At 36.1% G+C, this 14965-nt stretch overlaps 4 protein-coding genes and 14 long non-coding RNA genes across 18 annotated transcripts; 10 read left to right on the top strand and 8 right to left on the bottom strand.

Moving 5' to 3' along the window:
- Window positions 1-587: 587 nt before the first annotated feature.
- Window positions 588-1889, bottom strand: SPOM_SPNCRNA.1416. Its single transcript, NR_150297.1, has one exon. It is a non-coding gene; the product is annotated as a non-coding RNA (long non-coding RNA).
- mis13 (MIS12/MIND complex Mis13/Dsn1) lies at window positions 741-2058 on the top strand. The gene has a single exon (NM_001021369.3). The coding sequence runs from the start codon at window positions 761-763 to the stop codon at window positions 1748-1750; it is 990 nt and encodes a 329-aa protein (NP_595459.1). The 5' UTR covers window positions 741-760; the 3' UTR covers window positions 1751-2058.
- A 3-nt stretch (window positions 2059-2061) lies between these two features.
- Window positions 2062-5148, bottom strand: SPOM_SPBC409.08 (spermine family transporter). The gene is made up of 2 exons (NM_001021368.3): window positions 4189-5148; window positions 2062-4146 (listed from the first exon to the last, which is right to left on the bottom strand). The coding sequence occupies exons 1-2, from the start codon at window positions 4281-4283 to the stop codon at window positions 2622-2624; spliced, it is 1620 nt and encodes a 539-aa protein (NP_595458.1). The 5' UTR covers window positions 4284-5148; the 3' UTR covers window positions 2062-2621.
- On the top strand, window positions 2736-3934 carry SPOM_SPNCRNA.5043. Its single transcript, NR_194399.1, has one exon. It is a non-coding gene; the product is annotated as a non-coding RNA (long non-coding RNA).
- On the top strand, window positions 4039-4454 carry SPOM_SPNCRNA.5042. Its single transcript, NR_194398.1, has one exon. It is a non-coding gene; the product is annotated as a non-coding RNA (long non-coding RNA).
- Window positions 5149-5498: 350 nt separating the features above from the next.
- SPOM_SPNCRNA.1415 lies at window positions 5499-5938 on the top strand. Its single transcript, NR_150296.1, has one exon. It is a non-coding gene; the product is annotated as a non-coding RNA (long non-coding RNA).
- SPOM_SPNCRNA.5041 lies at window positions 5733-6089 on the bottom strand. Its single transcript, NR_194397.1, has one exon. It is a non-coding gene; the product is annotated as a non-coding RNA (long non-coding RNA).
- Window positions 6090-6538: 449 nt separating this feature from the next.
- SPOM_SPNCRNA.5040 lies at window positions 6539-7347 on the bottom strand. Its single transcript, NR_194396.1, has one exon. It is a non-coding gene; the product is annotated as a non-coding RNA (long non-coding RNA).
- SPOM_SPNCRNA.5039 lies at window positions 6905-7358 on the top strand. The gene has a single exon (NR_194395.1). It is a non-coding gene; the product is annotated as a non-coding RNA (long non-coding RNA).
- Window positions 7359-7562: 204 nt separating this feature from the next.
- Window positions 7563-8265, top strand: SPOM_SPNCRNA.5038. The gene has a single exon (NR_194394.1). It is a non-coding gene; the product is annotated as a non-coding RNA (long non-coding RNA).
- Window positions 8091-8892, bottom strand: SPOM_SPNCRNA.5036. Its single transcript, NR_194392.1, has one exon. It is a non-coding gene; the product is annotated as a non-coding RNA (long non-coding RNA).
- SPOM_SPNCRNA.5037 lies at window positions 8633-8832 on the top strand. The gene has a single exon (NR_194393.1). It is a non-coding gene; the product is annotated as a non-coding RNA (long non-coding RNA).
- Window positions 8893-8947: 55 nt separating the features above from the next.
- SPOM_SPNCRNA.5035 lies at window positions 8948-9681 on the top strand. The gene has a single exon (NR_194391.1). It is a non-coding gene; the product is annotated as a non-coding RNA (long non-coding RNA).
- Window positions 9238-10020, bottom strand: SPOM_SPNCRNA.5034. Its single transcript, NR_194390.1, has one exon. It is a non-coding gene; the product is annotated as a non-coding RNA (long non-coding RNA).
- Window positions 9759-12631, top strand: wis1 (MAP kinase kinase Wis1). Its single transcript, NM_001021367.3, has one exon. It carries the CDS (start codon window positions 10578-10580, stop codon window positions 12393-12395), a length of 1818 nt encoding a protein of 605 aa, NP_595457.1. The 5' UTR covers window positions 9759-10577; the 3' UTR covers window positions 12396-12631.
- On the bottom strand, window positions 10647-10879 carry SPOM_SPNCRNA.5033. The gene has a single exon (NR_194389.1). It is a non-coding gene; the product is annotated as a non-coding RNA (long non-coding RNA).
- Window positions 12632-12839: 208 nt separating the features above from the next.
- On the bottom strand, window positions 12840-14170 carry uch2 (ubiquitin hydrolase Uch2). The gene is made up of 2 exons (NM_001021366.3): window positions 14018-14170; window positions 12840-13866 (listed from the first exon to the last, which is right to left on the bottom strand). The coding sequence occupies exons 1-2, from the start codon at window positions 14140-14142 to the stop codon at window positions 13089-13091; spliced, it is 903 nt and encodes a 300-aa protein (NP_595456.1). The 5' UTR covers window positions 14143-14170; the 3' UTR covers window positions 12840-13088.
- On the top strand, window positions 13436-14215 carry SPOM_SPNCRNA.5032. Its single transcript, NR_194388.1, has one exon. It is a non-coding gene; the product is annotated as a non-coding RNA (long non-coding RNA).
- The last annotated feature ends 750 nt before the right edge of the window (window positions 14216-14965 follow it).

The following is a 14965-nucleotide window of genomic DNA, read 5'->3' as shown; positions in this document are numbered from 1 at the left end:
CTTTCTGTAAATAATATGCAGCGATTTAAAATCAACAATAACCAGCTAAGTCTGAAAATTACTACAATTTAGATTTTGTACATATAGAATACTCGAATATTTTTCATTATACTTATATTTGATTATTCATCTTATTTATCGTCGCTATATTTTTCAACAATTATGATAAAGTACAAGCTCAATCCTGGCAGCTCATGGACATCTTGACTATTTGTCAAAAACTGTAAACAGTTTTAATGGTAATAATATCCACATTTTGTAATTTGCATAACTTTTCAGCTTAGCATTTCATGTCGCATTCCTCAATTATATATATATATATATATATATATTACATAAACAGTAAACTTGATATAGTATAAGAAGAGGTCTTATGAATTTATAAGGGGAATTAACCAACCATTCAATGGATTATGTTAAAATTATTATTCTTATTATTTTACAGCAGAAAAAAGGATATATATTTTTGTTTTTGCAAGTTCGAAGATAATCTAGCAATTAAACAAATATTTTATACCAAGTTGTAACAAGTGTATCTCCAAAAAGAAAGGAATACTTAACAGTAAAAAAGAATTTAATCATTATTTATTTTTTTATTTATTCTCTACATGAATATACTTTGCTTTGATGAATTTTCAATGCTCAATTGTAAGGCCGACTTATAACGCGCTCGCTATACTTTGTTAGGTTACCTAGTGTAAACAATGAGTAAGGTAGTCTTTGCAATCCTGACTCGACTTGACCCTAACCAGCATCCATTATGAAACGAAAGCCTGAAGAGCAGGAAGGATTTGTATTCGTTAGGAAGGGTAAAGAAAAAGCTGGTTCTAAAAGAAGGAAATCATCTGTGGAGGATGATCCAGATACCTCCCAAACCGATGGGTTAGTTGAGCTACCCGTGTCTGATACACCAATTGTGAAGCGAAACAAAGAACTTCGCAAGGGTAAAGGAAGAAGGAGTAGTCTTGACCAACGGGGTAAGCGTGCTAGTAGCATTGGTACTGGATTTGAAGCTTTACCACATGCAGATGTTCCATCGCATGAATACTATCGCCATATATCCAAAGACTTATCCGAACCTTTACGTATCAAACAACTTCTCCTTTGGGCTTCTTCAAAGGCCTTAGAAGAGCAAAGAAAAAAATACGGTGAAACGGAGGAAGCCAGTGAGGCAGCTATTGCTAGATCAATAGTTCAAGAAGTTCTTAACGAATTATTGGCTAATAAAGTTAGTGTTAGTTGGTATCAAAGACCACCTGATGCTGTAATTCCTAATAAACCTCATCCTCAAAATCTCAAAAATGCTCAGCTAGTGGACGAACTGTCGGCAAAGCTTACCCAACTCCATAATGAAGAAGCTGCATGGCGGGCTGTTGCTGCTAATTCCGTCAGTTCAGATAAATCAATTTTATCTTTTAAAAAAGCTGTAGAATCCATAGATTCTAAACAAGACCTTGATAAACAGGACTCTCCATTACCCCCAGATGATGCACCAGAACTTCCTAATATAAGTAAGCTGAAACCAAAATTCCACACTCTCCTGGACATGCTTGCTGAAAATATTCATACCTTGCATTCTTTGACTAACGCTGGACCTGAAGTCCGATCATCATATGGTCGCCTTGCTGCCCAGGATTTCATAGCCCATCGTAAAAGTTTGTTGTCCTTCTCCAAATATGTGGATACTATGAATTTATTAAGGCTTTTATCAGAAGCTTCCTATAAATCTTCCTCAAACGAATCAGTTTAAAATTGGATTAATCTGATACTGTTATGCCCAAATTTTTACTTATTTTTACGTTAATTTTATGTCTTTTTGCGTGCCATTGCTGCTAATTAACTAATAATGAAGGTGTGCAAACCAGCTGGACTGTGTTTGAAAATTCATGTTATACGTTATTTCAAAGGAACTCCTATAGTAGTAGCGCGCACTCACATTACTATCTACACTCAATGTACGATACATAACTGCTACTATTCACCCAATATTTAGAATTTATCAAAGGTTTCATAGTTAATTAATTTGAAATATTTGAGAAATAAATAGCTTTATCTCTAAAGTCTATATTCTATAATTAAATTTTAAAAAGCGAGAGCAGACATCGTCGCAGGTTTCGAAACATGTAACGTGTAATTAACAATAGCTTTATGATAACCAGAATACACGTGGTAAATTCCGTCATAATAGTAACGTAAAACTTTCAAACACAAAACCGCATACATGAAATTAAAAAAAAACCACGATTTCTATGAAGCTTGGACATTATTTAAATATTAAGGCAGCTTCTCAAACGCAACGGTGCACCAATATTGGAGACAAATTCAAGAAATCCCAAACCCAAACTGAAACTGTGGGGACATGAGCTAAAGAATTTTAAAAAATTTTAGCAATGGATAGGTGGAAGCATGCTTAAGGAACATATCTAAGTTCACTTATGGAATGATCCCTGAGGCGAAAAAAGCAAAGCAGCAAATTCTGACCGCTTTACGAAGCCAAGATTGTTGGCATATCTTTTAAAAAAGTGGGATAGCCAACTGAAATAATAGAGGCTTTAAATTCCTTGCATGTACACAACGCAAACCAAATGCATAACGAAAAAAAAGACACAAAACAAGCTGTTTTAAACAATAGCGGCCTTGGATCTAGCCCGAATCTTATCACCAAACAAGTAAAAGGTGAAAGGAATGGGAATAGCGGCAACGGCAACCATACCCAACAAAAAGAAGGCCCATTGACGAGTCATACCATCCATCATATAATCAATGAAAAGAGGGAAAGCGGCACCACCTGCGGAACGAACCATTGTTTTAGCAGCCAATGCTGACGCACAGTAATTTTGATATACATCGATAAGATAATTGTTGGCACTAAAGTAAAACAACACCATACCATAACCGAAAGGAGCACCACTAAAAGCAGGACCAATCCAAATAAGTCTGGGGAAACTTGTCCATGCAAAAATCAAAAGACCAGTAGGAATGAAAGGAGAAGCGATACACATACCGACCAAACGCCATTCAGGAACAGACTTACCATTGTTTGCATCTAACTTGGCCATATATTGTTTTTCAAGGAAGGGAGTAGTACTCAAAGCACCGACGACACCTACCAAAATGGGAATAAACATCAAGCCAGTAATACCCTCGTTGTAACCCTTACCCTTGACAAACACGTTGGGATATGCAAAGAAATAACCATACAACAGGGCATAAATCAAGGCAATATAACCAGAAATACAAACAAGAATGGGTTCGGTAAGTAGAAGGGTAAGGGGACGCGTAAGGTTAACTTGAACGATTTCTTTGAAGGAAAGCATTTGTTTCTCTTGGGCGGTAAACACTTGACGACCTGTTTCCTTACGAATCCTTTGAGCACGCCAACGCAAAAGTACAGGGGCATAAGTTTCAGGAACGGGAAGCAAAGTAAGATACATGACAAACATGTAGATCATGTTGACCCAGAAAATCCAACGGAAATCACCAGTACCGACACCAATCCAACCACCTACTAATGGACCAAGAGTAGGGCCGGCATAAGGACCAGCGGCAAAGAAAGCAATAGCCAGACCACGTTCACGAGTTTCCCAGACATCCGAAATTACACCACCAGCCAAGGTAAGAGGTGTGCAGCCAAAGCAACCACAGAAGAAACGAACGATAAGCAAACAAGCGATATTTGGAGCCAAAGCACAAGGGATTTGCAAAACAATATAAATCATCAAAGTAACCAAATAAACAATACGACGACCAATCATTTCACTTAGAGGCGAAATAACCAAGGGACCGATACCAAAACCGACGACCATCAAAGAACAAGATAAGTTAGCAACTTCAGGGCCGACTTTCAAATCACGACTAACATCCTCAAGATCACCAGCAATAACGGAAGAACCAAAAGCACTACAAACGACAAGTAAGGAGTTTACAATAGTAATGTACCATTTCCACAATCTAGACCAGTTGTGGGGGTTTTCGGGGTCATTAAGTTCCCAAGTAACCAACTCTTCCTCACCCTCATTGATGGTGGGGTCACGGTACACACCTTCGGCAGTTTCCAAGTTGTATTCAGCAACATCAGGAGGTCCACGAGTGGTAGTGAAAGGATAGTTAAGATCGACACCGTTGGGGAAAAGGGTTTCCGACTGTCTTGAAGTAGTCCTGTTTTAAGGGTTGCCGGCCAAATCCAACATTCTTGACTGGGTCAAGTGCATGGGGTTGTCAGTGGCTTCCTGATCCTCCACTGTAGCAGTGGAGTCATGAGTATTTGTCTTTTCCAAAGGCATTATTAATTTATGCGCACAAGTAAAGAACTAAAAGATAATGAAGAAGAAAACAGTATATAGATGTTTTTTTGGTTGACAAAAATTGACAAGAAAAGAAAAGAGAACAAATCTAAACTAATTGAAGGGAAGAAAAGAACAACAAACAAACAAAAACTATGTTGCAAGAGAAAAAGTTTTTAAGCAGATAATAGATGACACAGATTAAATCGAATTAAATAAAGTATCACCAAGAAAAGGAAAAGAAAAATGCAACGATGGGGTAGCAAAGTTGACAAAAAGATTAAAAATGAGCTTTTCTACTAGCAAGAAAGAAGCAAAGAAATGATTAAAGTTTAAGAAAAAAAAATTGCGTGAAGAAAATGTTTCCAATGCAGTAATGAAAAGATGAGAGCGAAATCACTTCACAGCAAAAAAAGGAAATTGTTGAGATAATAACAGTAGTTTAGATGGAAAAATAGAGATACTCAATTAATCAACAATCAATCTAGTAAGTAAGCAAATCACCAATGTACCGTCTAATTATTTCTAAAAGACAACAGGCAAAAGAGAAGAAAAAAATATCCGTCTTTGTGGATGCGTATATATATATGTATATGTGTGTATATATGTATTTACGGAGAGTAAAAAAGATGAAAGTTCGTTTTTCAAAGATAAATGAGGATTGAAAAGGATGAATTTATCGAAAAAAAAAGTAATCAATCAATCAATCAATCGATGAAAAGGAACGAGAGAGAGAGAGAGAGGCGTAACCAGAACCTTAAGCAAATAGAAAAGAGGAAGCCAAAAGAATAAAAACCAACAAGTTCAAAAAGTCCAAGTTAGATTTTTGCAGGAGACGCCTTCGGTGTAGGATGGGAAGGGGAGCAAGGATATAGCGTGTTGGCCCTCCTATATATATGCGTACACAATTATGCCGTCAATTGCCGAAGCGAGTTTTTTTATTTGCCGGACGTATTATGATTGGCGGATTTCGGCTTCAGGAGGTCAAGGCGGTGGAGATGAGGTGCAACGAGAGATAGCGAACCACAAGTTTTATGAGCACTATACTAGACGAATGTAGTAAGAAAGCCGGCAGGGCGTTACGGGAACAACAATAGCAAGCAAATTACACCTGACCAGTATGACCCAAAGATAGTAAGTGAAGACTGGCGCCATCCGGAAGCGTTTCCGCGTTATCAGAAGGAGAAGGAAAAATCCATTATAAGTAGAGCAAAAGGCGAGCGACTGAATAGGAGAAAAGGAAGAGGAAGAGGAGGAAGAGGAAGAGGAAGAAGAGCAGGAAGAGGATATAGAAAAGTAGTGTTTGGGTGATTCGCCGGTGTTTTTGCCGATGTAGTCAGTACATGAGTAAAAAGTAACGAAAGGTTTGTTGCTATACTTTTTTCTTTTTTGGAATTTAATTATGTTATGTTATGTTTAAGCTAAGCTAGTAAATATAAACATGGTGTAAGATTTTTACAATTTAGCTTTTCTTTTGTATTCTTAAAGAGTTTTGAGTTTTTTAAAGGCGGAAAAGGGGGAAGAGAACGAGTGTTTGGATGGAGTAGTAAAGTTTAGCTAGGTTTGGAATAAATTTGTTGTTAGCCGTCTTAGTGAAAAAAATGGGAATTGTTGTTGGATAGAAATGTTTGGAAGCAGGCCGCGACTCACTTGACAGAAGCGGATAAAAGAATAGAGTAGAATAGATGAGGAGAAACAGACGGTGAATAGGATTAAGAGGAGAGGGGACGACGAGTCGTTCAGTACGTCGGTTTGTTTACATAGGAATAAATTTTATGAAAGAGGGGTGGAAAGAGGTAGGCTTTTATGCGTAAAGTTTGGTGCATGAATGTTTACGCATGAACGTTTATGCGCATACGTTTTTTTGCATGCACGTTTATGCGTTTACGTCTTTGAAACCGTTATTTAGATAAGATAAGTAATTCATAGCAAAGTGGGTAATTTGAATAGAAATTGGATTGAATTAACTGAATTAGTTTATATTATATAGAAGAATGGGGGAGGCAGTTTTTTTAATGTAGGAAGGAAGAGTATTTTGTAAAAGTTGATAATAATTGTAGGAAGAAGAATAAATAATATTTACAAGTATATGTCAAAAAAACAAAAACAAAAAAAAAAGCGACACTTTGAAACGTTTTTTTTTGCTATTTGTTTAAGAAATGGGGGGGGTTTTATCCATTTCATTTTTGTTTTTATCCAATTTATTTCATTTCATTTTTTAATTCTAAACTTGTTTGATAGCGATTGAAAACTTCGGTTTAATCTGTCCTAGTGTAAGAAAGCAATTCATCCTTCCCTTTCCTTTTACAACGCTTTCACACACTTTACTTTACACTTACTTAGTAGTAGTACAAGGTTTGTTGTATTGCGCACTCGCGTGCTAACGAAAGCTAAAGAGGTCGATCCTACTGCTTTTTCGGCGGCACTAAATGTGCATGCGAAAAAATGGGCTGCAGTGGCTGCGGCATCGGCAGTTATTCTTCGGTACTTGTAGCCGGTATGTGAAGGTGTGAAGGTGTTTTGGAGTACAGGTGCAGATTGGACCAGAAAAATCATCAGGTAACATAAACATGGCATGGCATGGCATTTTGTTAGTCGGCAAAGCAATTTGGCCATGCAGCAATAGTATATGAGAAATAAACAAAATGTATTTGTATCGCCGAGCTCCTTTCCTTACGTTATTGTGCGAAAAACGATGCAAGCTTTGTCGGCAGTATTTCTCACTGTAGCGATACTGAGTGGGACGGTGTAAAATTGTGGAATGGGTATATGCTTTCTTTCATTATAATGCTTGTTCTATTGTACGTGCTATAGCTTTAGGGGAGAGGAATGAGGTTGTAATGGAGATGGAAAAGGGAAGAGGAATGAATGGTTGGAAATGGCTATAAAATGTTAGTAGTGGAAAAACACAAATCAATCACCTAAATTTTACAGACATGTTTGTCGCAGTACTAGATATTGTCGAATTTCCCTTTTTTTTATTCTTCACTTTCTCTCATTTTCCACATACAGGCAGACAAAGATCATCGCACAGTTTGATAAAGGTGCTAATCTTTCGCTTCCAGCAACACTGCATCACAAAAATGTCAAAAATGAATATTAGAAAAGGCAATAATAAAATCCTATATGAATCTACATTGAATGTCAATAATAAGTTGTTTATGAATGCCAATAATAAGCTCCTACATGAATGTAAATAATATACTTGTTTATAAATGTCAATATACGCTTCTATATCAATGTCAATCCATTTCAAACGTTTCTGTCAAAACATTTTTTAACAAGCTATCGTTACAATACCTTATAGCACCTTTCACTTTATGCTACAACCCTCCTACGACAATAACTAATACTGCTTCTCGCTCCTGTACTCCATTATATTGCTGCTCTTGTACTCGCGCATTGCACCATATCATTATACTTGATTACAATAAACTCGATTACCATTCCTACAACCTTACTAAACTAATAAACCCCAATTGCATATTCCAGTGCATGTCGCTATCGATTCATCGCTCATGTTACTTTCTTTTTACAGATCAAGGTAACGAACCGCTTCTTTACCGATCGCCATGTTTACTTGTTGGTCTTTGAACGATGGAAAATGTCTTTCTGCAAATAATCAGTCATCTTTTCACGCTTTTCTTTCTCTACTCAGTGTATTATAAGCGCTACCCTTTTATTCATTCTAACTATCAAAGAATTCCTTTTTCCTTTCCCCAAAAAACAACTACCATTCGTATGTACAGTCGTCTTAGTCTACTATTGTATGGTATGTGGCATACGCAGCCGTGGGTGCCAGCCAGCAACCATACCAAGTCAAAAATTTCTCTTATAGCAAATCAATTCTTCATTCAATTCAAATAATGTAAAAAAAAACGCATCTATAGAAACATACGATGAAACTTTTTAAATACAAACTAATAATGAAAATACTCGCAGACTAACAATGAAAATACTCCAAAATCTAATAAAGAATTAGCAATTTGGCATTTCATGAAACCGTAAAGCGTCAAACGAAATGAAATCTAATAAAATTAATAAAATTAAAATAAAATGCCTTCTTCTTCTTCTCAGTTTCATCGTATGATTTTCTCTTTTAATTTCTTCATTTTATTCCACTTTCCTTCTCTTCTTTAGTTTTTCCTCATTTTTGGATGTTGGGAATACAGCCTCTTTCTATCTAGTTTCATCTTCAGCCTTTTTCACCACATGTTCAATCATTCGACTCTTTCTGTATTCTTCTATCTCAATTGAACATTATTGAGTCTGTTTTAATGAAAATTTTTTTTGTCTTCCCTTGATGTTGGCGCAAAACTAGACGTTCCAAATTTTTTCTCATTAATAAAGGATTATCCTCAAATCGTTTTTATAGCCCCCTTTCTACTTTGTTCGAGCATACACCGTACATTATGCATTTGCATATAGATGGAGTGATCTAGGAACTTTTGTAAATTTTTTTCTCTTTGCTTGTTTTTCCTTCCTACGAAAGTTCTACCCCTTCGTTGCACTTTTCACTTCAGTGTCTTTTTCCATAGAACAAAATGTTCCTAGCAGTTTTGCTGCTACTCTTACATTATTTTTGTGTGTTTCCTTAAACAAAAGAAATTTAAAAAAATTAGAAAAAAAAAAAAAATTTAAAAATAAATAAATTTTTTTTTACGCTGCTTCTAGAGCACAAATAACACACTCTCTTCATTCCACTTGCTGAACCTTTTAACGATTATTAAAAAATGTTTTATTATACATTACTACACCTTTTCGAAACACTTGTGCGTTAACTCGCTTTTTTTTATCGCTCTCAAGGACGGAAGCTACTAGGTTAGTTATATTTCTCTTATTTATTTGGTTATACATTTTACCTTGGATCATGATTTTTCTTAGTATACATTGACATTCGAATACCAGCTTTGAAACTTAAAGCCCTATGCACCTAATCATTAATTATTTTTGTTTTTATTTATTTATTCTTTATTCTTTTCTAATCAAACACTACCATATCTATCGGACAATTCAATTCCTTCTGTCAAGACCGATAAATCGTTGTGTTTATCTTCCATTAAAATATTTTTCGGCCCTTTTTTTTTCTGTTTTTCTTTACTTCTATGTATTATTCTCTATACGTTGAGCATTTTACCCAATCATCCTGTGCTTTCCCATTAATCCATCGAGGTATTTCTTACCAGCTATTTCTGCCGTACATTCTTTCCATTTGCATATAAATCTCAGGATACCTTGTTAGAAATCTTGTCGAATGATTCATACAGGTCGTTACGCTTATACGGAGATCTGCAGCATATTATTTGGCTTCACGTTATTTTGATTTTACAAATTTGATTGTATCCCTTAACCATCCCTTGTTTTGATGAAACATTTTTTTATCCACGTTATCCTTATATACTGATACGTAAGCTAACGTGCAAAAGTTTCTCCTTAAGATTAAGCAACGTGTTGTCTGACTTTCGTTATCCTTTTATCCTTCACCAACTCCATCCCATTCCACCTTCTTGTATACCCAAACATACCCCAGCCGGCTGGCGATAGCTGGGATTCCTAATCTCTCAAGCATTCCCTTTCGACGTGTATATCTTATTTACATCGTACCGACTACACTTCCTATTTTATCACCCTCCCTAAATTTTCCCATTTCCTTTAAAGAGCAGAATTTTTTTTGCTCTTTACTGTAAGAGAAAAGCGTTTCTGAATTTTTTCTCTTCCTTCCACACCCTTACGTGTTATCTTTTAGAAAGATAATTTCAAATTTCTTTCCTTTTTATTTCGTGTTTGTGAATTATTACTTTTTCTCCTTACCTTTGCCTCCTTACTCGTCGGTCATAACTCGGTTTTAAAGTATTGACTTCTCGGACTAAGATTAACCCACACCTTTTTACTTTTTTTTCTTTAGTTCTCCTTGGGAAATTTATTATCTAAGCCCCTGTTTCTTCCAGTTTCTGGCTTTTGCTGTTAAATTTAAACCCTTCCAAACCTCCTTTTTTTCCGTGGCATTTACCTACACAAAGCTACTCGTAGGTGATTGCCTTTAAACTTCCTTTTTTTTTCTTGGAATATCCTTCCTGCGGACTTTTTAGACCACCGCTTTTTTTTTCCTTCTTCGTCGGAGACGACTCGTAATTGATTGTCTAATTTTAATTGTTCTTTTCACCCAAGATACCTTTTTTGTATTGCCATCTCACTTTCGTTCATCTTCACTTTTGCTTCATTTATATTACCGGAATTTAGTTTACCTAATTTTTTTTTCTTTTTTTTTAAGTTTGTGAAGCACATTTATTTTATATGTCTTCTCCAAATAATCAACCCTTGTCTTGCTCATTGAGACAGCTGTCTATTTCTCCTACCGCACCTCCCGGTGATGTTGGTACTCCCGGCTCGCTCCTTTCTCTTTCGTCTTCAAGTTCTTCAAACACCGATTCTTCTGGTTCTTCCTTGGGTTCCTTGTCTTTAAATTCTAACAGTAGTGGCAGTGACAATGACTCAAAGGTTTCTTCTCCTAGTCGTGAAATACCTTCCGATCCCCCTCTTCCCCGTGCCGTGCCTACGGTCAGACTTGGCAGATCTACGTCCAGTCGGAGTCGTAACTCTCTTAACCTTGACATGAAGGATCCTTCGGAAAAACCTAGACGTTCACTTCCTACAGCAGCTGGTCAGAACAATATTGGATCTCCTCCTACTCCACCGGGCCCATTTCCTGGAGGACTTTCAACTGATATACAGGAGAAATTGAAGGCCTTCCATGCATCTAGATCAAAATCAATGCCGGAAGTAGTCAACAAGATCAGTAGTCCAACTACCCCTATTGTCGGTATGGGTCAACGAGGAAGTTATCCTTTGCCTAACTCTCAACTTGCTGGTCGATTAAGTAATTCGCCCGTAAAGTCTCCGAATATGCCAGAGTCCGGGCTTGCAAAATCACTTGCTGCTGCTAGGAATCCTTTACTCAACCGTCCAACGTCCTTCAATCGACAAACGAGAATCCGTCGTGCACCACCTGGAAAACTCGATTTATCCAATTCCAATCCCACCAGCCCTGTCAGTCCGTCTAGCATGGCTTCTCGCCGTGGCCTAAACATTCCTCCCACCCTTAAACAGGCTGTTTCGGAAACCCCTTTTTCCACATTTTCGGATATTTTGGATGCAAAATCAGGCACCTTAAATTTTAAAAACAAAGCCGTGTTAAATTCAGAAGGTGTTAACTTTTCATCTGGCTCTTCGTTTCGTATTAATATGTCAGAGATTATTAAGCTTGAAGAACTTGGAAAAGGTAACTATGGTGTTGTGTATAAAGCATTGCATCAACCGACTGGTGTCACTATGGCCTTGAAGGAAATTAGGTTGTCCTTAGAAGAAGCAACATTTAATCAAATTATAATGGAATTGGATATTTTACATAAAGCAGTTAGTCCTTATATCGTTGACTTTTATGGTGCCTTTTTTGTGGAAGGTTCTGTTTTTATTTGTATGGAATATATGGATGCTGGTAGCATGGACAAACTGTATGCTGGTGGTATCAAAGACGAAGGAGTTTTAGCTAGAACTGCTTATGCTGTAGTGCAAGGCCTCAAAACTTTGAAAGAGGAGCATAATATCATTCATCGTGACGTTAAACCTACTAATGTTTTGGTAAATTCTAATGGCCAGGTTAAGTTATGTGACTTTGGCGTGAGTGGGAATCTTGTGGCTTCTATATCCAAAACGAACATTGGATGTCAATCTTACATGGCTCCTGAAAGAATTCGTGTTGGTGGACCTACCAATGGCGTCTTGACTTACACCGTACAGGCTGATGTGTGGTCTCTAGGCCTTACCATTTTAGAAATGGCTTTAGGAGCTTATCCGTATCCACCTGAATCATATACTTCAATATTTGCACAACTATCGGCGATTTGCGATGGCGATCCACCTTCTCTCCCCGATTCATTTTCTCCCGAAGCTCGTGATTTTGTAAACAAGTGTTTGAATAAAAACCCGTCTTTGCGTCCCGATTATCATGAGTTGGCTAACCATCCATGGTTGTTAAAATATCAAAATGCAGATGTGGACATGGCTTCATGGGCAAAAGGCGCTCTTAAAGAGAAAGGTGAAAAAAGAAGCTAAAGGTTCGCCTGCTTTCTAATTGCCTGCTCTGTTTTAAAGTACCCATGCGCATTGGTGTTTGTCTTTAATTTCGAATGCATGACTATTACGTGATCCATAATTATGTTTCAGCAGAACCGACGCTATTTTGCATTTGTGCTTTTTCATAAATTTAATAATTTGGGTATGATTCCGTATAACGGTAGTTGATGTTTGCATTTTTGCTTTAAATTAAAACGGGTATTTAATGTGTTATTACATTTGTTTAAGGCATTTACGTCCACCATAAAAAACTTTTTTTTTATTTAACTAAGGGGCTTTAGAAGTGCAAACGAAAGTTTGCAATTGTAAAAGTTACTTGTACTGTATTAATTTATTTCTTTTAAAACTTCGTTGACTGGCTCCGTCGTTTTAGCTACTATGATCTCCTGTTTCCTACAATGGTGATTACTTAGAGAGATTGAATCCATCGTAAATGCAAGTGTTAATAGATATTATATCGACCTAATAATAATTACTTAAACTATTAATATATTACTCAAAGAGATTTGAGGTATTCATTTATTTAAAAAGTACGAGACTTTTATATATCAAAGAAACAAATTCTCCCAACATAAGTCCAACAAGGTAATCTAGAGTCATAACAGATTTTTATCCTGGAAATGAAAATTCCTTCATAGTGGAATATTTTTTGAGAAAGAACGCCGTAATATATTACGGTCGCTTTTGAGATGCGTATTTCGCTTTTGCAGTTTCAAGGGTAGAGTTCCAAGTATTCTTGTCAATGCGATCTTTTACCAGAAGTTTGGAAAGTTCTACGAAGAGACCGACGAAATTGTGACGACGAAGCTGATTTTCACGCTTCCAACGTAAACGTTTTTCGTCTTCAACAGCAATGGAAGCAGCTTTCTCCTCGTCTGTCAAGTCTTCCCTGGTAAGGAGAGATGCCTTTTTATCTTTGCAGATAACCATTAAATTGAACCGAATTTCAGCAGGGTCATAATTAGCGATACGAGCCTGGATTACAGAGACTGCTTTCTCAGCAAACTCTTCCTTCGTACAAGATCCGTGATTAATCGGAGCAGCTTGTAGGCCATCTAACTCATAAAAGACGTTGTTAATATTAGTGTATGCAATAAAATGATACACTTCATCTTCGTCAGTTGCAGCCCTAACCTCTTCACTAATGAAAGGATCAGACCGTGCGAATGAATTATGGCAACAACGAATATGCTCAGAATTTCCCAATGCTTCGCCCTTTAATTCAGGAGGTAAAGTTTTTGAAAAATCTTTGAATTCGCTTAGTGTCGTTCCCAAATCAATTTCGTCTGAGTGGTTCAGCAGCACCGATAAGAGAGCTTGCGTAGCACAGGCATTGTTGATTACTTGCTTAGCAAAAAATATATTGTCCATACTATCATAGTCCATCGTTCCATCAGGCTTGTCAACCTTACTGTTCCATTTAAACAAAAATATGATGCCATAAATATCTCTAATTGCAAGGAAATCAGTTAGTAAGACCAGTTCCAATCCATAAAAGTTCTATAAATAAAGAACAATAGAAAATCACAACGCGAGTAAAAAACACTACAATTTTCAACCCCAGCATAGACGACTATGCTTTCAAAAATATGATCACTTACGGAAACTGTCGAAGTGAATCAACGTCTAAACTGTATAGTTCATCTACTTCGACATCTTTAACACCCAGATTTTCTATTAAATCCGTAAATACACCAGCATCTGATTCTATTGTAGTCCAACTCATCTTGTGTGTTACAGAAGAACGAAAGAATGGAATTTGACAGCACTTATGCAAGCTGACTTTTATGAGAGATCAAATGATGGTATTACTTTAAAATTCGCTAAATTGGTTTGGCAATTAAAATGATATATTATTCGTTAAAATTTTAGCATAACCTTTCTTATTTAACTTTAGGTAGTTTGTCATCTTGAGTTTGTAAACAAAACAATAATTATCCATTTAACAATTATAAATTAAGAATTGATACTTTGTGGATAATAATAAATCAATTAAATTTTTTGTAGTTTTTTATTTTTTGAACGCCGATTTTCTGGCTGAAATTCTAGTTACATGCCTCAAACGGACAGGTTCGTTAACTTAAAATTCAACATCGAAATATTCTGTACTTTTTTAAATCTTTAAGTAATGTATAAAAAACCAGTATGAAATTTTGAAAATGTCAATTGAATTTACTCAAAACAATCAAAAATATTGACATCTACCATGATACATTAAAATGTTCATAATAAAAAATCAAATTAAATTAAAACATTAAAAGACTAAGGGGCATATAATTATTAATTGTGCACGAAAAAAATATAAAAATTAAATAAACTGTTCCCCAAAAATTGAAATGTTAGGATTCACAAATATTATCAAGCTATATTGAAGGGATGAAAACCGTTGACTAATTATCTAATTTTATTTATTTGCTAATTGTAACGAGTTCAAAAATTCTATTGTTCTATACAAAATTTGTAATTAATATGAATGTAAACTAAATTCACGCAATCATTAATTGTTAATTTGGAAGCTTGATATTATTACGATTCGCATTTTACATAGC

Source organism: Schizosaccharomyces pombe (genome assembly GCF_000002945.2).
Source record: "Schizosaccharomyces pombe strain 972h- genome assembly, chromosome: II".
NCBI classification, from domain to species: domain Eukaryota; kingdom Fungi; phylum Ascomycota; class Schizosaccharomycetes; order Schizosaccharomycetales; family Schizosaccharomycetaceae; genus Schizosaccharomyces; species Schizosaccharomyces pombe.
Note: the sequence above shows the minus strand (reverse complement) of the source record. Positions and strands in the feature narration are given on the sequence as shown.